The following is a 24576-nucleotide window of genomic DNA, read 5'->3' on the forward strand; positions in this document are numbered from 1 at the left end:
TTGCATTGGCAGATGGGTTCTTTACCACTAGCACCACCTGAGAAGCCCATAAATAAATCCATTACCTCCCACAGTTTCTTCTCATATGATTGATTGATTGATTTTTATATTGATTTTTCTTTTGTGATAAGAGATTACCCTCCTAATAAAATTTGAAGTATATATTTAACTATAAGACCTATGTTATAGAGTAGATCTCCAGAACATATTTTGTCTTTTTAGAATTATTCAATGGATAGCAAGTTTGCAATAGATGCAAAGTTTAGATCAAAAGTGGATTTAAATAAAAGAAAAAAATTTATTTTTAAAAAAGATTTTGTAATGCAATCAAGAAAAAGTTATATGGATTAGAGGTTTCATTTGTTTATGTATAAAATAAAGGATGAAAAAAATCAGATCAACAAATATCTTGATCATTTTTCTGAAAGAGAAAATGAAAAACTTGAACTTTTTCTAATTGTGGGACAATACATTGCCTGGTTTAAAAAATGAGAAGGCACTCCAACTATTGTGATTTGAAATGCTGACCTATAACTCGGGGAGGTTTTATATTTACATTTTTTTTTAATTTTTTGAAATAAAATATCATATTTTCCCAAATTTCTGCTTATACCAATTAACCTTCATATTATGATATGTTTTCATCACCCTGTTTCCAAGATGTATTTAGCAACAGCTGTGAATTTGGGGTATTGTCGAAATGACACAATATGTCATCATTTTTTATAATGCATTATTTTTTAAGATACCATGTTGCTGCCTCCAGTGGGGATTACTGGCTTGTAGTTGTTTTAAATGTTTCCATACAAATTGGCAACTTGAGCATATTAGATACTATTATTCCTTGATTGGAAAAGCAGCTTCTCTCTTAGCTTGATATATTAAATTGTGTTTCCAGTGATGCACTAAAAACATTAAAAACTAATTACAGCAAAATCTTTCTTCTTCTAGGGTATTCTGCCCCAGTGTTTGTAAGCTTAGCTCTAAAGAATTAGATTGGTTTGATTATTTTGTCTGAGAAAACATCTCCTTGTCTAAAGGTTTCTCTTCTTAATGATAATTGTAATCAGTAATTTTCTATTTTAAAATGGTCTTTGTAATATCTCCTTTCAGATGGAAAAGAATTATAAGATTATCTCGGTGGAGAATAGGTATGTTTTAAAAATACCACCACAATTAAGAAGTGATCCTTAAAGTAACAAATCTTTAGAATTAGAAAGACATTTAACTAGTCAATGTACATCCAAAACATAGAAAGTAAGCTCCCAGAAGGTAAAACCCTCTTTATCTTTCAGTGCTATATGCGTCCCCAAAAATAACATCTGGCCTGCGTCAGCCCTCCAGTTGAAAAATGGAGGAATAAATGAAATATGTAAAGCGCAGTTTTCCAAACATTCATGGAGATGTAGTAAATGCTAAGTCTGATTGTTTCCATCTTTGAAGGGAAATTAATATGACTAGCAAAAGAAACAAGAAATACACAAAATATGTAGAAGTTCCAAAAATATTCTCCATGTCATGGGAAAGTTGAAAGATGATGGGAAAGTTCAAAGGAATACAAGAACATCTGCCTGGTAGGGATGGAAAATGGCTCAGGAAAAAGATAAAGCTGAAGAAGAAGGTGTGATTTTGTCAGGAGTAGTTCACTGGGGAGAAAGTCTTTCTGGAAAGGGGAAAAAGAGAAGAGAGTGTGAAGAAAGGAATGGAAAAAAACAGTGAAAGGAAAAGACTTGCCATTGCCTATTCAGGGGAGAAAACCGAATAGATCATTTATTGCTGCTCAAACGTGAACGTGAAGTCGCTCGGTCGTGTCTGACTCTTTGGGACCCCATGGACTGTAGCCCACCAGGCTCCTCTGTCCATGGGATTTTCCAGGCAATAGTACTGGAGTGGATTGCCATTGCCTTCTCCAAGGGATCTTCCCAACCCAGGGATTGAACCCGGGTCTCCCGCATCGTAGACAGACACTTTACCGTCTGAGCCACCAGGGAAGTCATTGCTGCTCAAGGAGGGCATTAAAAGGTAGACCATGCCACTTAAAGCTGTTTTATTATCACCTTTTACAGTAAATGGGTTCTCTTTCCTTTTTCTCTTATCATAAGTAGTAACAAGGGATGCCCTAATCAGAAATTTTCTATTGTATTTTTTTTTTACTGAATGCATTTATATTGTAGACATACCCTCTTTTGAAATCAACCACCTCTTTGGATTTCTGTGATGCTCTTTCCCAGCTCATTCCCTCATTTCCTGGCCTCCTCTGTCTCCTTCCATGCTCACTCTCCTCCATCAGGAAGGCTGCCTCCAGCATCCCTGTCCTCTGGCCTCTGTAGACTGACCACTGTGATGTGCAGCCTCTTGTCCCATCTCCACTCTGCTTTTCCAGGTGGCCAACCCCTGAGGACTTCAGGTTTGGATAATCATCACCTCCCCTCCTAAACCTTGCTCCCTATTTCGTCCATCTCTCCACTTTTTTTCTACATTATAAAGTTAAAGTGTTTTTTTTTTTTTCATTCTGATCATCTTTTCTCTGTTTTTTCCCCTCATAGACTCTGTTTGACCCATCTCTTCCTTTCCATTCTCACTGCCAACAGTTAGGTCACCTCACACCTGAATTATTTCTAATCACCTCTGGCTCCTCGCAGGGCTTCTCGTCTACCACTACTCCCTCAAAAAGGAATGTAATTCTACCAAACTAAACTAAAATATATCTTTAGTACTCTCCCTTCTGCTTAGTTTCACAATAGAAATCAGCCAACATTTATTGAGAACCCGTTACTTGCTACACAGAGCAGTAGGCAGAAGGGGTTACAATAACAGATGCATTCCCTGCTCCATAGGGACATTCAGTTTAGTGTGGGTCACAGACTGGTAAACCTTAGTTACTCAGTAAATTAAGTAATACAGTGCCTTAAAATTTCTTCTATCATTTTCTATTACTTTGACATAACCTTGTTTACTTTAATCTTGATGGTAAACTCTTCATACCATTTTAAAATAACTCCTGAATTGTTTTTTAAATCTACACCAGCAGCTATGGTTACTTAAACACTTAAAAAAAAATGGAATTTCTTAAAATAACAGAATTGGTTTTTACTTTAAAAACTGAATTGTTTTTTAATTTTTTTTTAATCTACACCAACAGCTCTGGTGATGATGTTTTATAATTTGAAAGATAAGTAATTCTTTTAATCCAGAGGTAGACTTTTTGAAAACATTTGTCTTGAGATTTGGAAAAATATATTTCACTTGGACTGTAGATGTTCTCCAAGCAAAATATATGTATTTATAAACTAACATTTGGTTTTGTTTAGTTCAAAAGCTTAAACCAAAAATGTCAAAGAGGAATGTTTGCTTTGTCAATAAACATTATAAAAAATTATGCTGTAGTCATTGCCACATATTTACTCCATTTTAAAATTGGTTAAGAATAACCAAATATTAGTGTTCTCAGCTTAAAGGAGACTGTTAATATTATAAGATGTTTTATGTAAGCTCCATGGTAACCAGAAAAATAACACATGTAAAAGATACATGAGAGAGGTAACAAAGCATACCATTACTAAATTATCAATGAAATGCAAAGTAAAATAGCAAGAGAATAAAAGATGGACAAAAGAACTACTACAAGGCAGAAAGCAATTGACAAAATGACAATAGTAAGTCCTTCTTTATAATAATTGCTTTAAATATAATTGTATTAAACTCCTCAATCAAAAGACTTAGAATAGCTGAATGGATGCATGTGTGTGTGTGTGTGTGTATATATATATCCAACTATCTGCCATCACTTTAGATTTAAGAACGTATTCAGATTTTGAGTGAAGGATTGGGAAAACATATTTCTTGCAAATGGGCACCAAAAGAGAACAGAGTAACTATACTTATATCACATAAAATAGACTTTATGTCAAAAACTGTTACAGAAGACAAAATATATGGTATTATGATAAAAGAGTTAATTCATTAGGAAGCTATAAGTTACAAATATATGTGCACTCAACATCAGAGCACCTAAATATATAAAGCAAACATTGGCAAACTACAAGGAGAAGTTATCAGTAATAGTTTGAGACTTCAATACTCTGCTTTCAATAATGGAAACAACATCCAAACAGAAATCAGTTAGGAAATGGCAGGCTTAGGCCAAAATAACACTGTAGGCCAAATGAACCTCACATTTCATACATGACATTCCACTCATCTGCAGCAAAACACACATTCTTCTCAAGTCATGGAACATTCTCCAGGATAGATCATATATTAGGCCATAAGACAATCTTAACATATTTTAAAAGACTGAAATCATATCAAACATATTTTCCAACCACAGTGGTATGAAATCAGAAATTAATAGCAGAAGGAAAACTGGAAAATTCACAAATATGTGGAAATTAAAGAACATACCCTTGAACAACCAATGGGTCAAACAAGAAATCAAAAGGAAACCAGATGATATATTGAAACAAATCAAAACAAAACCACAGCATACCAAAGTTTATGGGATTAGCAGAAGTACTAAGAGAGAAGTTTATAGCTATAAAAAAAGAAGAAAGTTTTCAAGTAACCTAACTTCACATCTCGGGAAACAGGAAGAAGGACAAACTAAGCTCAAAGTTAACAGAAGGGAGGAAATAATAAAGATTAGAGAAGAAATAAATGAAAAAGAGAACAGCAAAACAATAGAAAAATCATTAAAAGTAAGACTTGGTTTTTGAAAAGATTAGCAAAGATGACAAACCATTAGACTAAGAAAAATGAGAATTGACTCAAATCAGAAATGAAAGAGGATACAAGTTATATCAGAGAAATGTAAAGGATCATAAGAGATTACTGTGAAAAATTATCCACCAACAAATGGATAAGCTGGAAGAAATAGGTAAACTTCTAGAAATATAAAACCTACCAAGACTGAATCCTTAAGAAACAGAAAATCTGAGCATATCTGTAATTTGTAAGAAAATTGAATCAGTGATCAAAAAACTTCCATACAAAAACTTTCAGCCATATAAAAAATATGAATAATACAGAAAACATGTGTATACCCAATACTGACTGAAGGGGGTAAAATGGACACAGTTGAATTTTGCTATGTACCATTCTCCATGTATTCTTCACTGGAAATAAACACTCTTCTGAGTGTGGTGTTTATCAAAGTGCTTTTCCAGTAAAGTAGATCTGGTTGTGTTAAGTCTTGGATTCAGCCCTTCAGTGTGCTCCTGCAGCCTTTGAAAAAAGGTCAAGGAATTGCCTGGTGATTCAGTGGTTAGGACTCTGTACTTCCACTGTAGAGGGCCCAGGTTTGATCCCTGGTTGTGGAACTAACATGCTGCAAACCACACGGTGTGGCTTAAAAAAAAAAAAAAGTCCCCACACCTTTGCCATGGTTGGCACAACCTCCCAGAACTGACCCCTGGCTGTTGTTCTCCAACCTCATCACACACACACCATTCTCTGCAAAGTCCAAAAAATGTCCTCTTCCTACCGTAACCTCAGTGCCTAATGTAATCTCTCCAACATACCAAACACTCAACTATTACCTGCAAATGGATGTGGGCATGAATGACTGTCAGAACTTGTGTTGAGACACAAATATGAACAAGTCACGGTCTCCGTCCTCTAGAGTCTATAACAGGTGATAAGTGAGAGGAGAGGCAAGGGGATGGATATGAAAATAAACAATTGTAACTCAGTGTGGTAAGACCTGTAATAGAAGTCAGGTGAGCATAGGGCTGGAACTCCAAAGGGTGTAATCAGATCTTATGGGGTTGGAGAGGATAAAAGAAGGCTTCGCACAAGAGGAGACATTTAAATTGAAGCTTGAAAAATGAATAGGATTTTCTAGGACACAAAAGGAGGAAAGCATATTTCAATCAGAAAAAGCAGCATGTGAAAATGCATAAAATCCATGGCACCCACAGAGAGCTGTGAGTATCAAAGCCCAGGTTACATATGGAGGAGAAAGTGAAAGTGTTAGTCTCTCAGTCATGTTCAACTCTTTTCAACCCCATGGACTGTAGCCCACGGGCTTCACAGGTGGCTCAGACCATAAAGAATCTGCTTGCAATGCGGGAGACCCTGATTTGATCCCTTGGTCAGGAAGATCCCCTTGTGAAGGGAATGACTACCCACTCCAGTATTCTTGCCTGGAGAATTCCATGGACAGAGGACCTTGGTGGGCCACAGTCCATGGGGTCACAAAGAGTCGGACACAATTGAGCAACTGAATAGCACAAGAAGGAGATAAATCCACAATGAAATTTTTTAAACCTCTTTCTCTTCCAATATAAGGTTCTCTGAAATGGCTTTATCTAATGAAATGGAGGTTTTGTATACTTTCAAAGCCATTGGGTAGCAGCCATAAGCCAGAGGGACCGGCATGTCTCTCTAACACTTGAGATGAACTGTGCTGTGGTATCAAGTTTTTAAAAATCTCCAGCATTGTGGAGCCTACAGACGATGACAGTCGTCACCTGAAGGGGGTGATGACCCACATTCACGTGACTTTACCTTCCTCGTTTTGCAGGATGGTATGAATTTACTTGGAGACCTGTGCTGACCCTCCTACCAAAGGTCAGCAGTGAGTAGACGCCTACTTGGGTAATTTCAACCCTTTGTTAATAAAAACAGGAGAGAACCTTTTTTTTTTTTTTTTTTAGCTTAAGGAGAGTCCTCTTCCTCAAATAACAAAATAACATTTAAATACTCCTGAGAGGGGATACCATGGTAAAGATCATATGCCATTCACACTGTAGTACACAATAGTTCACCAGATTCTTCCTGAGAGATTTAAATAGGAAGGAGACAGCTGATAGTCATTTGTACCCAGGCAGGGTTTCTGACAATGGCAATGTTGAAGCCTGAACAGTGAATTCTAATAAACCTTGCCTATTTTTCCCCAGGCCTCCTGTACCCCAGATTTGTAGAAAGGTTAAAACATCAGTCATTTTTATTTTAATAAATTTAAAGGCATATAACTTTAGCACTGGGGTCTGATTGGATATAGGCTTTCCCTGGCTTTGTTGAGATTTGGGCATGTATATAAGAAGCGCTCTTATGACTGGGTTATGTCATCGAGGCCAAATTCGCCAGCAGCCACCTTGACTGCTCCATTCACACATTGATCAGGACCTGCAGATGGATGTCCAGGAAAGAATTCTTCCCAGCATGGAGGACCTTTTCATGCTCTGCCTTAGCAAACATCAAAGTGAAATAAAAGAAAAGCCATCCCTTCAGTTCTGATCAGTCTGAATCAGTTACACAAAAGCACATTTTAAGATATGGGTTTTTGCTGCTCTGCCTCAAAAGCTACATATTAGAGAACCAGATTATCAATTACAGAATAGTGGCCGTGCCTTCCTGAGGTCCCCGTTGAGAAGTGCCTCTTTCAACCCAAGAAGATGATAGCTTTGCTCCCCCAGCCTTTGTGGCAGATGTAAATGTAAAGGTGTTGAAAATATATATATATATACAAATCTCTTTCATTTTCCCTGGGAGGCAATAAAGTGTTGCCACTGCACGTGGAAGGTCTTTTTCTACTTTTCGTACTAGTTAACCTAAGGGCAGGTGTAGCATTATTCATTCACTCTGGGTGGTCCCGGAGTTGTGGTTCTATTGACTGCCTTTTGTTCGCCACATACCTATATCCATTTCTGCCTGATTCCAGTATTATTCTGGTCAAAGGTTCAGTAAAATGAGAAGTAAATGAGCCATTTTTTTGAATAACATTTGCTACTGCTTTCCTTCAGTTGGATAATGAGATGTTAAGATATAATTGAAGTAAAAATGTTGAGAAGGAAATGGAAAAATAAGATCCCTAATAGAGTAGGATGGAGAAGGCAATGGCAACCCACTCCAGTACTCTTGCCTGGTAAATCCCATGGACGGAGGAGCCTGGTAGGCTGCAGTCCATGGGGTCACTAGGAGTCGGACACGACTGAGTGACTTCACTTTCACTTTTCACTTTTATGCATTGGAGAAGGAAATGGCAACCCACTCCAGTGTTCTTGCCTGGAGAATCCCAGGGATGGGGGAGCCTGGTGGGCTGCCGTCTCTGGGGTCGCACAGAGTCGGACACGACTGAAGTGACTTAGCAGCAGCAGCAACCAGTGTTCTTGCCTGGAGAATCCCAGGAACAGGGGAGCCTGGTGGGCTGCCGTCTCTGGGGTCGCACAGAGTCGGCCACAACTGAAGCGACTTAGCAGCAGCAGCAGCAATAGAGTAGGAAGGAAAGTAACATTTTCAGATATCTAAGGATTCATGGTTTAGATTCTCTTTCTGTCTAAGATATGAATAAAGTAAGAAGAAAAATACATGGGCACATATAAAAGCAAACAGAAATTCATTGAACATCACAAAATGTCCCTAGTTGAATGTGTATGAATGCTTGAATATGTACTTAAACATGTTAGAATCTAAGCAATCTTTGTAATGACTCTCAAGTTCAAGGAAAAATGTTTTATTGACATTTTTATCAAAATAAATATATTCAATCCAATTTTTTCATAATAATTATGAGAAATAGAATCTCTAATATTTGAATTAGGATCTAATTTGTGAGATATATAGTAATTCTAACCAAATTCTATTCTCTTCTGCCTCTTGACCATATCCTGAATGAATATGAGTAGCTCTGTGTAGTAACTCTCTGGTGGAAGAATATACATCCTCATAAACTCTACCCTGAGGCAACACTAGGAAGGGATGACCTTGAATAAACAAACTTGATTTTTTTTGGTTGTTTATTTTTTCATGTACTGTGAGGGAAAGAGTTGGGAGAGAATTATTAGAATTATTATAAATGTGCAAAGGTCTTAGGGCTTCTTTTAATCTCTCACTGCTCTCAGTAACTACAGTATTTCCCAAAATAGAGTTGATAAATATTATGTAAGAATACATTATATCGGTGAAAATAAATGCTCTTTTTAAAAACCCAATCTAGTTGGTATTAATCAAGATATTGAAGGGCTGTGCAAAAGGAATCAACAAAATGGGTAAAATCATATTTAAAATGCTTTTAGAAGAAATAAGCTGATTGGATTTTTATTGTGCTTCAGATTTTGAGATACTCAATATGTGTTTTGAATGGATTTACAAAATCTCTGTACTCTAAGATGTGCATGCACATGCTCTCTATACACGTATGTATATATACCTATGTATGCATATACATATGTGTATATAGGGGTGTGTATTGGAGAAGGAAATGGCAACCCACTCCAGTGTTATTGCCTGGAGAATCCTAGGGATGGAGGAGCCTGGTGGGCTGCCGTCTCTGGGGTCGTACAGAGTCAGACACGACTGACATGACTTAGCAGCAGCAGCAGCAGGGGTGTGTATGCACACAAAACACACACATATGTATATAAAAACAAAGCCAAATACGTTATAAATTTCTTTCTTTTCCCAAATAGAGTTTTTCTTTCAGCATTCCATTTAAAGTGCTCAAATTGGAGGGCCTATTGAAAGTACAAAGTGCACATTGTGCAGTATGAATATACACTGGGGTCAGTGCTCTTTTGTTATAGCTGCTTTGTCCCTCTCATTGAGCAGTCGTCACCTTAAGGGACCAAACTACCCAAACATCTGAAAAAACAGAATTAAAATCACAAGTCTGAGATTGTAAACAGGGCACGTGTCTCAAGAGGGTGGAAATATCACCGAAGTTCGAGCCTGACCAGGACCGCAGTGATCAGGAGCTCAAGAGGAGAGGAATCAATGATGCAGTGGCAGATGGGCCTCCCCAGAGCTCTGATTTTAAAAGTATGTCAGAGCAATGAAATGCTCGATGTATATGTTCTGTGTGGTAAAATTGCACCCACATTTGTAGAGAACCTTTTCACCAGCTAATGCACACAGCAATGTTGTTTAAAAGGGGGTTAATTTTAGTCTTATTTCCAGAAGAAATTGCAACTCAATGAGAGTAAGTATTGACATGAGTTGGGATCATACAGCTTGGAAAACATGAAAAAACAAAAGAAGTTATAAGTTTTTGTTTCTCTTCTTTTACTCATCTACACAATTCTAGCTCCTGTTCTTCCCTTCTGGGGTTGAAGAGAGGCACTTCATATCCTCAACATAAATGCTTATATTGGTAATTTCATGTATATAATTTGCAGCCAATAACCAAGTTGTCACTGGTTGTTTTTCTTCCCCAGAGGATAACTTGTAATTTGTAATCCCCAATGTGGCTTTAAGCCAATAGAATAAAGGAGTCTATGAGAGTTGATGTACTTTGACATATATGCTGCCGCTGCTACTAAGTCACTTCAGTTGTGTCCAACTGTGCGACCCCATAGACGGCAGCCCACCAGGATCCACTGTCCCTGGGATTCTCCAGGCAAGAACACTGGAGTGGGTTGCCATTTCCTTCTTCAATGCATGAAAGTGAAAAGTGAAAGTGAAGTCACTCAGTCATGTCCGACTCTCAGTGACCCCATGGACTGCAGCCCACCAGGCTCCTCCATCCATGGGATTTTCCAGGCAAGAGTACTGGAGTGGGGTGCCATTGCCTCCTCCGTTTGACATATATAAGTTTTCATTATATAAAATATGATTGACATATTTTACCTCAACAGGTGGTTGGAATTGTAGAGGAAATGTATTTGATGATTGAGAAGAGTATAGTTTGCTTCCTAGGTACCCGTGGTTAGTAAGTTCACATGAGTTTCAGAAATGTTTCTTCTTTCTTTTTTCCTTTAATGAAGTTGCATGTACATAGCAGTATCCTCAGAGTGAACTGCATGATCTACTAGGAACAATTTTGTCTCAAGGAAGCCAGTCACATGAAACCCATCATTGTACAGTTGCATCTGGCAGACATTTACCAGATAACTTACCACAACTCTTAATTTTCATATTAGCAGTTGCTGCTACATGTGATTTTGTTTAAAACCCTGACTGAATTACAAGCAAGTATTGTCTGAAAGAGGTTGGCTTATATAGCATGGGATAACGTATTATGATTCATAAAATGGCATTTGTGCAAAATGCAAGTTAAGTTATGCAAAAATTTCATTTGTTTGCTTCAAGCAATTTGTCCACCACAAACACCAGTTCAATTCAATTGCTCAGTCATGTCCTACTCTTTGTGATCCCATGGACTACAGCACGCCAGGCCTCCCTGTCCATCACTAACTCCCGGAGTTTACCCAAACTCATGTCCATTGAGTCAGTGATGCCATCCAACCATCTCATCCTCTGTCGTGCCCTTCCCCTCCTGCCTTCAATCTTTCCCAGCATTAGGTCTTTTCAAATGAATCAGTTCTTTGCATCAGGTGGCCAAAGTATTGGCGTTTCAGCTTTAACATCAGTCCTTCCAATGAATATTCAGAACTGATTTCCTTTAGGATGGACTGGTTGGATCCTTGCAGACCAAGGGACTCTCAAGAGTCTTCTCCAACACCACAGTTCAAAAGCATCAGTTCTTCGGTGGTTAGCTTTCTTTATAGTCCAAATCTCACATCCATACATGACTACTGGAAAAACCATAGCCTTGACTAGACAGACCTTTTTTGGCAAAGGAATGTCTCTGCTTTTGAATATGCTATCTAGGTCGGTCATAACTTTCCTGCCAAGGAGTAAGCGTCTTTTAATTTCATGGCTGCAGTCACCATCTGCAATGATCTTGGAGCTTAAGTCTGTCACTGTTTCCACTGTTTCCCCATCTATTTGCCATAAAGTGATGGGACCAGATGCCATGATCTTCGTTTTCTGAATGTTGAGCTTTAAACCAACTTTTTCACTCTCCTCTTTCACTTTCATCAAGAGGCTCTTTAGTTCTTCTTCACTTTCTGCCATAAGGGTGGTATCAAATGTGTATCAGAGGTTATTTCTCCCAGCAATCTTGATTCCAGCTTGTGCTTCCTCCAGCCCAGCGTTTCTCATGATGTACTCTGCATATACGTTAAATAAGCAGGGTGACAATATACAGCCTTGACGTACTCCTTTTTCTATTTGGAACCAGTCTGTTATTCCATGTCCAGTTCCAACTGTTGCTTCCTGACCTGCATACAGATTTCTCAAGAGGCAGGTGAGGTGATCTGGTATTCCCATCTCTTATTTTCCACAGTTTGTGGCAATCCACACAGCCAAAGGGTTTGGTATAGTCAATAAAGCAGAAATAGATGGTTTTCTGGAACCCTCTTGTTTTTTTGATGATCCAAAGGATGTTGGCATTTTTGATCTCTGGACCCTCTGCCTTTTCTAAAACCAGTTTGAACATCTGGAAGTTCACAGTTCACGTATTGCTGAAGCCTGGCTTGGAGAATTTTGAGCCTTATTTTACTAGCGTGTGAGATGAGTGCAATTGTGCGGTAGTTTGAGCATTCTTTGGCATAACTGATAAAACTACAACCACAAACAATACCCTATTAAACAACTCATTCTTCATGAATAGAAATGGGACAGGTCATGTATAAGTTTAAGGAAATCAGTATGAGGAATCTACTCTGTAAGTCTTCATGGATAAAAGGTCATACACGTCAGATCTGTTTGAAGAATGTGTAGCATTCATAGTACACATCTCCTAAAGGTAGCAACAGTGGCATACCCATTGTCATTTGTACTCTAAAGGCAGCATTTAACTGTAAATGTCCAATGCCCTACAGGCATACCCATCAGCTTCAGCTTTTCCTCTGGGGTCAAAAATGTCAATTGAATGATGAAGTAAATTATTTTAGGTAGCCCTTTACACATTAATGCTTTATAGAATGTTTCACAGGCGATGATCGTTTTTCAGGCTTCCTTCATCACTGTGACACTTCCTATTAAATGAAACAACAATTGGCGACCAATAGGAAGTTGATATTTTTACAAAGTGCTTATTCCATTAGAATGTAGGGAAATATAGATTTACACAAAAGCAGAACTTCTGACATTAAAGCTTTTTCATTACCTGTTGTCTTGGAGTTAGGTCCAGTGGTACACCGTAACACAAACTGGAATAATGCAAGGAAACACATATCATACCATTTGAGCCTGAAGCACAGTTTTGAATTTACATAAGTGTGCTACTGTAGGTATATCGACTAGTAGGCATTAGGCAGAAAAGTCTTCAAGGGTGAAGATTAGAGAGAATTTATTTTATTTTATTTAAATTTATTTTTTAATTGGAGGATAATTGCTTTACAATGTTATGTTGGTTTCTGCCATATAGCATGTGAATCAGCTACCAGTTCAGTTCAGTCGCTCAGTTGTGTCTGACTCTTTGCGACCCCATGAATCACAGCACGCCAGGCCTCCCTGTCCATCACCATCTCCTGGAGTTCACTCAAACTCACTTCCATCGAGTCGGTGATGCCATCCAGCCATCTCATCCTCTGTCATCCCCTTTTCCTCCTGCCCCCAATCCCTCCCAGCATCAGAGTCTTTTCCAATGAGTCCACTCTTCGCATGAGGTGGCCAAAGTACTGGAGTTTCAGCTTCAGCATCATTCCTTCCAAAGAAATCCCAGGGCTGATCTCCTTTAGGATGGACTGGTTGGATCTCCTTGGAGTCCAAGGGACTCTCAAGAGTCTTCTCCAACACCACAGTTCAAAAACATCAATTCTTCAGCACTCGGCTTTCTTCACAGTCCAACTCTCGCATCCATACGTGACCACTGGAAAAACCATAGCCTTGACTAGACGGACCTTTGTTGATAAAGTTATGTCTCTGCTTTTCCATATGCTATCTAGGTTGGTCATAACTTTCCTTCCAAGGACTAAGCGTCTTTTAATTTCATGGCTGCAATCACCATCTGCAGTGATTTTGGAGCCCAAAAAGATAAAGTCTGACACTGTTTCCACTGTTTCCCCATCTATTTCCCATGAAGTGATGGGACCAGATGCCATGATATTTGTTTTCTGAATGTTGAGCTTTAAGCCAACTTTTTCACTCTCCTCTTTCACTTTCATCAAGAGGCTCTTTAGTTCCTCTTCACTTTCTGCCATAAGGGTGGTATCATCTGCAAATCTGAGGTTACTGATATTTCTCCTGGCAATCTTGATTCCAGCTTGTGCTTCTTCCAGCCTAGCGTTTCTCATGATGTACTCTGCATATAAGTTAAATAAGCAGGGTGACAATATACAGCATTGACGTACTCCTTTTCCTATTTGGAACCAGTCTGTTGTTCCATGTCCAGTTCTAACTGTTGCTTCCTGACCTGCATACAGGTTTCTCAAGAGGCAGGTCAGGTGGTCTGGTATTCCCATCTATTGAAGAATTTTCCACAGTTTATTGTGATCCACACAGTCAAAGGCTTTGGCATAGTCAATAAAGCAGAAATGGATGTTATAAGTATACATATATCCCCTCTCTCTTGGGTCTCCCTCCCATCCCCTCTAGGGAGAATTTAATTGATTGGTTTTTTCTTGCACATTTTTGTTTTAAACACTGTCTTTGGGTGTTTTTTATTTATTAACTCATTCAACAATCATAACAATCCAATGATATTGATATGATTATTCCTCCATTTAATGGATTAGAGATCTGAGGCACAGAAAGGCCAAGGAACTTGAGTCGCTAAAGTCAAAGAACTTAAGTAAAATTATTAGAAATAATTTGATTTCACCATTAAATAAATTCTCTACTCATATATCATTCACCTACCAATCTGAGAGTCATTTGGGGGACTGTAATAGAGGGCATCCCTCCTAGCTCATTTGGTAAAGAGTCCATGGTGTCGCAAAGAGTTGGATATGACTGATCGACTTTCACTTTCACTAGACTAATCTAATTTAAATCTATTTATACAATTTGCAGTTAAAAGAATAGAGGCTGAAACAGTACAGTAAAAGTAGCAGGACTTAAGAGGACTGCCGCTCTGCTCTAAGGTGGAGGTGTTGGAACTTTCACAGAGACAACAGGTCTTTTCTTCCTCAAACTCTTTAAGAATGAAATCCAGTGAAGGAAAATGTCTAGATACAGACACGTAATGAATTCTAAAGTATGTTGTGAAGAGGTCATAAAATTTGGAGACCAATTCTAGCCATGTGGCTTTAAGCAAATTATCCAGCTTCATTACATGCTTCATTTAATAAATGGAAACTTGCATCTCCTGCATTGGCAGGTAGATTCATTACCACTAGTGCCGCCTGGGAAGCCTAATAGTAATAATACTAATATTAATAATGTGGACACCCCTGGTGTCTCAGAGGTAGAGAACCCACCTGCAATGCAGATTCAATCCCCAGGTGGGGGAGATCCCCTGGAGAAGGAACTGCAACCCACTCCTACCTAGAGAATCCCATGGACAGAGGAGACTGGTGGTCTACATTCTATGGGGTCACAAAGAGTCAGATACAATTTGGTGATTAAACAACAACAAAATCAATAATGTAATTCCTTTCAAAGTTATTATAAGGACACATTGAAGAAAATATATAAAAATAATGTAATTGGTAAGGCCCATATTGGTATTGGGGTCTTCCCTGGTAGCTCAGTGATAAAGAATCTGCCTTCACTGCAGGAGCCATAGGATACACGAGTTTAATCCCTGGGTCAGGAAGATCCCCTGGAAGAGGGCATGGCAACCCACTCCAGTATTCTTGCCTGGAGAATCTCCATGGACAGAGGAGCCTGGCAGGCTATAGTCCATAGTGTTGCAAAGAGTTGGACATGACTGAAGCAACTTATCACACATGCATATAGGTATTGGAGCTTCTCTGGTAGCTCAGCCAGTAAAGAATTCACCTGAAATGCAGAAAACCCTGGTTGATTCCTGGGTTGGGAAGATCCCCTGGAGAAGGAATAGGCTACCCACTGTAGTATTCTTGGGCTTCCCTGGTGGCTCAGATGGCGAAAAATCTGCCTGCAATGCGGGATACCTGGTTTCCATCCCTGGGTTGGGAAGATCTCCAGGAGAAGGAAACAGCTACCCACTACACTATTCTTGTCTGAAGAATTCCATGGACAGAGGAGCCTGGCATGCTACAGTTCATGGGGTTGCAGAGTCAGACACAACTAAGCAACTTTCACTCATACTCACACTGGTTTATTATAAAGGATACAACTCAGAAACACCTGAGTGGAAGAGATGCATAAGGCAAAGGGAAGGGGAAGGGTGTATGTGGGCAGCTTCCAGGCCCTTTCTGTGTGTGCCACCCTCTGAGTGAAACTGTTACCTGAGGGGGGACCCCTTCCAGGACCCAAGAGCAGGCTCTTGTTTAATATTCTAAAATTAATTGTCCGGGAAGACACATGTACTGACAAAGCACAAGACTTTATTGGAAAGGGGTACCTGGGTGGCGCTAGTGGTAAAGAACCCTCCTGTCAATGCAAGAGATGTAAGAGATGTGGGTTCAATCCCTGGGTCAGAAAGATCCCTTGGAGAAGGAAATGGCAACCTACTCCAGTATTCTGGCCTGGAAAATCCCATGGACAGAGGAGACTGACAGGCTACAGTCTGTGGGGTCAGAGAGAGTAGAACACGATTAAAGCGAAGTAGCACCATATAGGTATTGGTTAATCTCACAATTATCACAATAATATTTGTGGTTAATAAATATTTAATCATGGTTAATAAATATATAATTATTGTGTAGGGGTTATTCATTTCAGGACTTACAGTGATAGAATTCTCAAAGGCTTGAGGAGGTGTACTATTTAGAACTATAGATTATTCAAGTGACTAGAGAGGGCAATGGCAACCCACTCCAGTACTCTTGCTTGGGAAATCTCATGGACAGGGAAGCCTGGTAGCCTAGTCCATGGGGTCACGAAGAGTCGGACCTGACTAAGAGAATTCACTTTCAGTTTTCACTTTCCTGCACTGGAGAAGGAAACGGCAACCCACTCCAGTATTCTTGCCTGGAGAATCCCATGGACGGGGGAGCCTGGTGGGCTGCCATCTATGGGGTCTCACAGAGTCGAACACGACTGAAGTGACTTAGCAGCAGAGACCACCTACAGAAAGAGCCAAGTAGATCCTTCAGTTGCAAGAGAAAATCTGTCAATTATAGCTGAGCTCAGAACTTGACTTTAGGCTTAGTAATGAAAGCAGGAGAAGTGTGTAACTGTTGAAATGCAAAAATCAAAACACATTTGCTTCTCTTATTTGGACTTTTTAAGTGGAAGTATCACTGAGTTACACATTTGCTCAGTAATAACCACTTTTCTACAAATCTTATGACCAGGTAGATAAATTCTATTTAAACTAGAAGCACGTAATGAGTAAAAGAGACATTTTGTGATCAGCTTTTCAAGTGGCTACAACCAAGCTTGAAAATAAAAAAAATTAAAAAAAAACAGTAAGTATATGTTACCTAAATTACCTTAAAATGTGAAGGACCAGAAAAATGAAATATTTTTTCTGTACAACTGGACATGCCCTAGATAACTAAAGACAAGAGACAGCTATGAGTGCTTTTGAAGATTTGGAAAAAATTTATTCAGATAAAGGATGCTTTACTTTGCATGGCTGGTTCTTATTCAACACCTGATTACACTTCCCTCCCTGCTCTCAGCAGGCCTGGAAGGTTTCTCTCCACTCAGTTATTAATCATTTCTAAAATGATGTTTTTAAAACTTAGGAGTGTAAGGAGAACTCAGTAGGGCCCATGGCTACATTCAAGCATTTTACTTTATAGTCATTAAGAACTAACCTAAGATAATGGAGGAATTGGGTTTCATATGGCTAAAGAAAACAAATATTCTCTGAATTAGCAAAATTAAACTCATGGTATGGAGTAGTGGAATCTTTGTATTCTTGAATTGTTTTTCACGTTAGTCTTCGTGGTAGTGGTATTAATGGTAATAGTGGCAGCAGATTAATCATAGTGGCAGATGTGGTAGTAATTATAGCCGCAGCTTCTTGTTAGTGGGTCCCCTGGTGGCTCAGAGGGTAAAGTGTCTGCAATGCAGGAGACCTGGGTTTGATCCCTGGGTCAGGAAGATCCTCTGGAGAAGGAAATGACAACCCACTCCAGTACTCTTGGCTAGAAAGTGCCACGGACGGAGGAGCCTGCTAGGCTCAAGTCCTTGGCATCGCAAAGAGTCGCACATGACTGAGCAATTTTTCACTTCTCTTCTTGTTAGTAGAAGTTGTAGCAATTGTAATACTCCTATAGTTTAATGTTATTGTAAATATAGCTTTTACACATTAACAAATTCTTTCATCTTTTCACTTAGTTCTTTGGGAACAGTTCGAGACTTCACCTTTGAAATCTGAGAAATTCTAGTCCTGGAAAACTTTTTCCTGATGAGAGGAAGCAAGAGAGTGATTCTCGTTACCTGAAAACTGGGTTATATAGAATGGAGAATAACATTTTGGGAAATCTATAAAATAAATGTAATCTTATTTATTTTAAAAACTAATAGTGAGAATTATGTATCCGAAATCTTTTATGACTGCATTTTTCAATTCTGTTTTTAGGAATTGCTGCTGCAATTTCTTACTGCAGTTGTTTCAATGAATAAATATTGTATTGATTTAAAATTATCTTACTGCCTTTAATTACTGCTCTCCTTATTCTTTAATTCAATCAGTTTCTCTTATTAGTACATGGAAAATTTAAAGTAGAGGAATAACTATCCAGAGATATTGACCCTGAAAGAACACTTTCAGAGTGTAAATCAATCTTTTCCTTAAAAGAATTGTTGTCTTCCTTTTAATGGTGAAATTATAAAGGCACACTGGTGAGGATACGAGAAAAAAATCACAGACCCTGAAAAATAGTCACTCTTCATCTTTATAATTTTAAGGATGTTGGACTTTGAACACTGAGAGCATGACTCCGATCATCTACAGGGAAATGAAGTAAAAGCAATGACTGACCCTACTGTCATCTTTCAGTACACTTGAGCTGTGTGACATTGCAAATTACAAAGTTCTGCTCAAGACACTGGGAATTTATTTTGAAAGATTTTTTTTTTTTTTTTGGTGAATGAGAAACAAAGAGTAATTGATGACTATAACATGCTAAAGATTTTACCAGTTTAAGTATCTTTTTAAAACCTGAATGGCTATGATTAAATTATGCCTTTGGTGAAAAATAAAAAGGAAGTCAAAGGAAAGAAGACACCGCTGGAAAGACAGAAATTGATTTCAAACTAAATAACTACAGATTTAGGGCTTCCCTGGTGGCTCAGTGATAAAGAATCTGCCTGCCAGTACAGGAGACTGGGTCAGGAAGATCCTCTGGAGAAGGAAATTGGCAACCCACTGTGGTATTCTTGCCTGGAAAATTCCATGGACAGAGGAGCCCTGTGGGCTACAGGCCATGGCGTCTCACAAGAGTTGGACACGACCTAGCAACTAAATAACAATAACAAACTACAGATTTAATTCTCCAATAACTTACTAGAAATTGCAATAGAGAATTTGAAACAATGAGGGCCATGATATGCTAATGAAAGCTTTACTCAGACCATGAAGTGAGATAAAAGTTTTACACTTTTAGGGGTTTAAATTCAACATAATTTTGTGGGTTTTTTTTTTAATTATGCTTTTTCTAAAATTAATTCTTAAAAAAATTAAATTAATTCTTATGAAAATATTAATAGAAAAATGATCTATAGTAACCCCAGATATATAGTTAACTTATGATTACCTAAACATTACAATTGCGTTGTCACAAATAACTTGCTTTGAATTTTCTTTGGTAATAATGTGTGTATATGTATGTTTTTATATGTTCTTAATTGTGCACTTCCTAGTTTAATATTAGAAATTAGTATTCCCTGAGCTGACTCTCCTTTTAGGCAGCTAAAGACCTTGGAGGCCAGAAGCCAGTATAGGATTAACAATTTGTCATGGATAATCCACAAAGTAAATAAACCCAGTGTGAATAATTGAAAGTGGGTAGAGTTGTAACATGGGAGCTATTGAAATTTAATTCAAGATGAAGTTCTCCATAGTAAATTCCCTCTCGTTATCCAATAGCTGGAATAGGCTGACATCGATAACTCTCGAAATAGAGAGGTATTTGTGCATTATCAATGGTTTACCAGCTTATCTGCAAACATATAGACTAACTCCTTGATACGGTGCTGCTTGAGCAATCTGAGAAATGTGAAGTTTATCCATGTGTGCTTAGCCTCCTTTCAACTTTGAATAGATGGTTCAAAATACTTTCTGCATTTTAGTACTAAATATATGTATGTGTGAATTCTAAAATGTCCTAAACTGAGATTGAGAATGTGTAACTGAACATCATGAGAATACATTCATTTGTAAATTGAGCTTACCTGTTTGACTAGTATAAAAATAACAAGGGATTACTAAAGGCAGATTTAATGTTTGGATTACTTACAGTACTATCCTACCCTTTTCACCCTAATAATCTCTTGGGATAGTAGTCACTTTAAGTCACTTTAGGTCACACACTTAATTGTACATATAATAAGTTTATGATTACTATTCTGCTGCCATATTGTATACTATTCTGCTACCATATTAATCCAGACTCAACTACTGCTGATCAGATATTAAGATATTAATTATGTTTCATTTTTTAGCTACTGTGATTTTTCAAAATGTAAGTGAAGTTGAGTTGGGATATTTTAATTAAAATATTCTGTTTCTTTCTTAACAAGCTCCTATTTTTCTAATTACAGGTTTCATATACACTGGTGAAGTTGTGCACCGAATGCTAACAGCCACACAGTACATAGCACCTTTAATGGCAAATTTTGATCCCAGTGTATCCAGAAATTCAACTGTCAGATATTTTGATAATGGTATGTGTCGGTTAGCCTATATTTTGCTGAATGTATACTTATAAACACTGATCATCAGATTCATATTAATATTTTTGTAATGTTGGGTTTAGACTGGATTTGCTAACTGTTAGATGCAAATAGCCTGAGGTAACAAATGTTATACTGCACCAATTAATACTATAATAAGTGGATAAAGTATATGGTAAAATGTCACTCACGTATTCATTCATTCATTTGCTCATTTAACAAACATTTATTGACATGTATTAGGGAATATAATAAATGAGTTGCAGCAAACATTGTTTTGGACAAAGCAAACACATTTATTTGATGCTATTTGAAGTAAGTCCTTCCTACTAAAAAGAAGTAAATAAGGAAAATTTTTTAGTTCTGATTTTTAGGTAGAGACAAGTGGCATAATATATTGATATTAAATTTCTAAAACTTATAAACTATTTGTATATTTTGAAAATATAGGATAGTGTAGTAGTGAAGTCACTCAGTCGTGTCCGACTCTTTGCGACGTCATGGACTGTAGCCTATCAGGCTGCTCCATCCTTGGGATTTTCCAGCCAAGAGTACTGGAGTGAGTTGCCATTTCCTTCTCCAGAAAATATAGGATAGTGAGTAATTAAAATTCACTTGGCCTTCCCAGATGGCTCAGTGGTAAAGAATCCACCTGCCAAGTTGACGTGAGTATGATTCCTGGGTAGGGAAGATCCTCTAGAGAAGGAAATGGCAACCCAGTCCAGTACAGAAATCCCATAGACAGAGGAGCCTGGTGGCTACAGTCCATGGGGTTGCAAAAGAGTCAGACACAACTCAGCAACTAAACAACAAAATTCACTTAAGGAAAAAGTTTTCCTGACTTTGAAATATGAGATAGAGCTGTTAAATTTTATTGTATATACTGACAACAGTCTATCCCTACTACTTCTTTAGGGGAACACACAAAATAGTCAAGGAGGAAGTAGACTATGTCACTAAATGCCCCCAAACCTAAGTAAGAAATTTATGTTCCTAAAAACATAAATGAATTTTCATGTCTACATCTTAGTGAAGGCTGTAACTATGATAGAAAAAGAATTATAGGAAAAGAGAGTTTGTTTTGGAAACTTAAAAATAGAAATTTCTGTACTCTTTACAATACAAAAATATTATTTATTTGCCCGTATGAGAATCATCTTTTAAAAAATAGAAGCATGTGGCCTGAACAGAGTTATTTCTCCTCTTGTCTTGCCTTAATGACCAAGGGAGAAATTAACCGTAGGGTAGCGTAGACTTACTGGTGACCTCAGCTTTGGGAAAATGACATCACTTTGCTGAAAGAGATCTGACCAGTGTGATAAAGTCATTTTACAAGTCAAAATAGCAAAAGAGGAAGACAACTAAACACATTCAGATGTGCACTTTGAGAAACAGATTTCAAACAATTTGAATAACACCAAAGTATGCTCCAATAAATGAAGTTAACTCTAAATGTTAACCATAATAATTATTTCCTTCTGTTACGTTAAGAACTGTTATATTCTGTCCTCTCACTTAAAGGAAATTGAAGTACAAAGGGTCAAAGATATACAAGCAGATTTTGAGTATACTTTAGACAGAGCTACAGTGAGCAACTTATCTGAAGCTTATTTCCTGAATCACCTAAGGAATCTACCCTATGTAGTTTAGAAAGTTGAGTATTTTCCAAGCTTTGTCACTTACTAGATTATGTTGAGACATTTAGTCATGGACACAAGCTTCTGTTGATCAAGTGTTTATATCATTAACATCAAAATCATAAAACATATTGTCTCCTTCCCCATACACTCTCTCACATATCTTGTGCCTAAGTAGCTCCATAGTTAAATTTTACCTTTATTAAAATGATTTTGAAAAATTGATATGTGCCACTTCAACTGGATTCTAAAGGCCACTGGCTATTTATAAGAAATGATTTTCTCTTGCATACCTGGCACGAGAACTCAATACACAGTAGGTCCTCAATAATTATACAATGAATGAATAAATGAAAAAAATTAAGTATGTAAATTGATTTTTAATTCTGAGACTTGTGAAAGTACAAATACTCAAGAACTATTGTATTTTTACTTTATTGAAATATCTTCTGTGTAGTAATCAATGGGAATACTGAGTTCTTATAATAATAAAAGCTAGTAATTTCTGTGTTTTATTAAATGATAGAAGCACTTCTCAATATTGTAAGGATCTTCACAAAGTCCTTTCATACCAGAGCAACTTACTGAAATATTTCCAATTCTGATTGGTTAGGATCATTGAAGGAGTGCTTAAGGATGGGAAACTCAACATTTTAGGAAAGCAAAACTTCTCTAAAGGAGACAGCAACAGTTTAGAACATTTCTTCTAAGATGAAATTTCTGCAAGTATTAAAACACTAGGTTTTAAAAATCAGATGATGATTCCAGATATGATAGCCAGCCTAGATAACTACTGGAGTGTAAGGAAGTCACAGAATATTAATGCACAAGAACTAGAAAAGTTGTAAAACTAAATCTTTTATTAGAAAAATAATTTGATGGCTCATAAATAGCAGATTAGAAGCATAATTCTTATCGAAATCATAAACCTAATCAAACATAGAATCAGAAAATTTGGAGTTATTAGTGACCTTAAATGCCCCTAGATCAGCCTACTTGCCTGTTTTTATTTTGGAGATTAAAAAATTGGCATCCACTACTGATCAGAAAGTATGATGATCACCCTAGCAATACTAAGTTCCAGCTGCTCAGTTCCGTTAAGCACATAGGATGGTGCAGTAACTTATGTAGTCTGTAACATGAGCTTAAATAACAACTTCAGCTCCACCTGGAGGAACTGTGCCATTAGATTTTGTGTCCATCATCAGAGAAACAACATATGATTTCAGTCATAAGCCAAGAGATGCACCACTCTAACCCAGCTCTTTGGTAAATTCCATGTTTGAGTCCAAGTTTTGCTCTTGACAGGTTATTCTCCTACATCGTAGCTGACCAAAGAAAATGTTTTTTGATTCACTTATCTAGTTGCTTCCTGTGTTAGGTGTTACCTAGAGAGCAATATGTGATCATTATCTGCTAAGAGAAATATAAGATTATAGCTCTAGAAGCCGCTCTCACTAACCTGTGGACTATAGGGTTTTAGATTTAATAACAGGTGAAACTTGAAATATTATTTCATAAAACAAAATAGAGATAATTTTAAAATTTAAGAAGGTAATTTTAATGTAGGTAATTTTAAAATTTAAGGATAACATTTACACTCAACTAATCTTACTAGTGGGCTTCTCTTGTGGCTAAGTGGTAAGGAATCCACCTACCAATGCAGGAGAGGCAGCAGACAGGGGTTCAATCCCTAGGCCGAAAAGATCACATGGAGGAGGAGATGACAACCCACTCCAGTATTCTTGCCTGGAGAATTCCCTGGACAGAGGAGCCTGGTGGGCTACATTCCATGGAGTCACAGAGTCAAACACTATTTACCAACTAAACAACAGCAATCTTACCAGTAGACCCACTTAAATTAACAAATGTTGGAGGAGCTGTGATAGGACATAATATAAAACTTATTTGCACATTTTAGTGTTATTTTATAAAGCCTGCTATAATAATACGGGGAGAATATCATCATCAGAATTTGCATTAAAAACATAATTACTCAAAAAGAGGTAGACCTCTTTTATGCACAAGAATGTGCAGAAACTGTGTATTTGGGAGCTGAATGCAGAAATCTCTAGAAAGTGAAAATTAGTCTTCCCATGTTGCAGAAGATACAGGTTCAAGCAGATTGTGTCCAAAGTCACACAAAAAGTTTGAGAGGCAGGACCCAAGTCTAGATCATCTGCCTGCCAATTCGGTGTTCTCTCTGCACCATCAAAGTGCTGATTGAAATTAGTGAAGATAGAAATTAGCAAGGATAGGAATTAGGAGGAGACCA

General features: G+C 37.7%; 1 protein-coding gene across 3 annotated transcripts in view; it reads left to right on the forward strand.

The window, feature by feature from the left end:
* The window catches only part of PLXDC2 (plexin domain containing 2), a 423407-nt gene that overhangs the window by 277855 nt on the left and 120976 nt on the right, over positions 1 to 24576 (forward strand). For all 3 annotated transcript variants that reach the window (XM_055543765.1, XM_055543766.1, XM_055543764.1), the window contains exon 5: positions 20533 to 20655. In XM_055543765.1, coding sequence (XP_055399740.1) covers positions 20533 to 20655 — 123 coding nt within the window. The remainder of the gene's footprint in view (positions 1 to 20532; positions 20656 to 24576) is intronic.

This window comes from Bubalus kerabau, chromosome 13, assembly GCF_029407905.1.
Source record: "Bubalus kerabau isolate K-KA32 ecotype Philippines breed swamp buffalo chromosome 13, PCC_UOA_SB_1v2, whole genome shotgun sequence".
Taxonomy (NCBI): domain Eukaryota; kingdom Metazoa; phylum Chordata; class Mammalia; order Artiodactyla; family Bovidae; genus Bubalus; species Bubalus kerabau.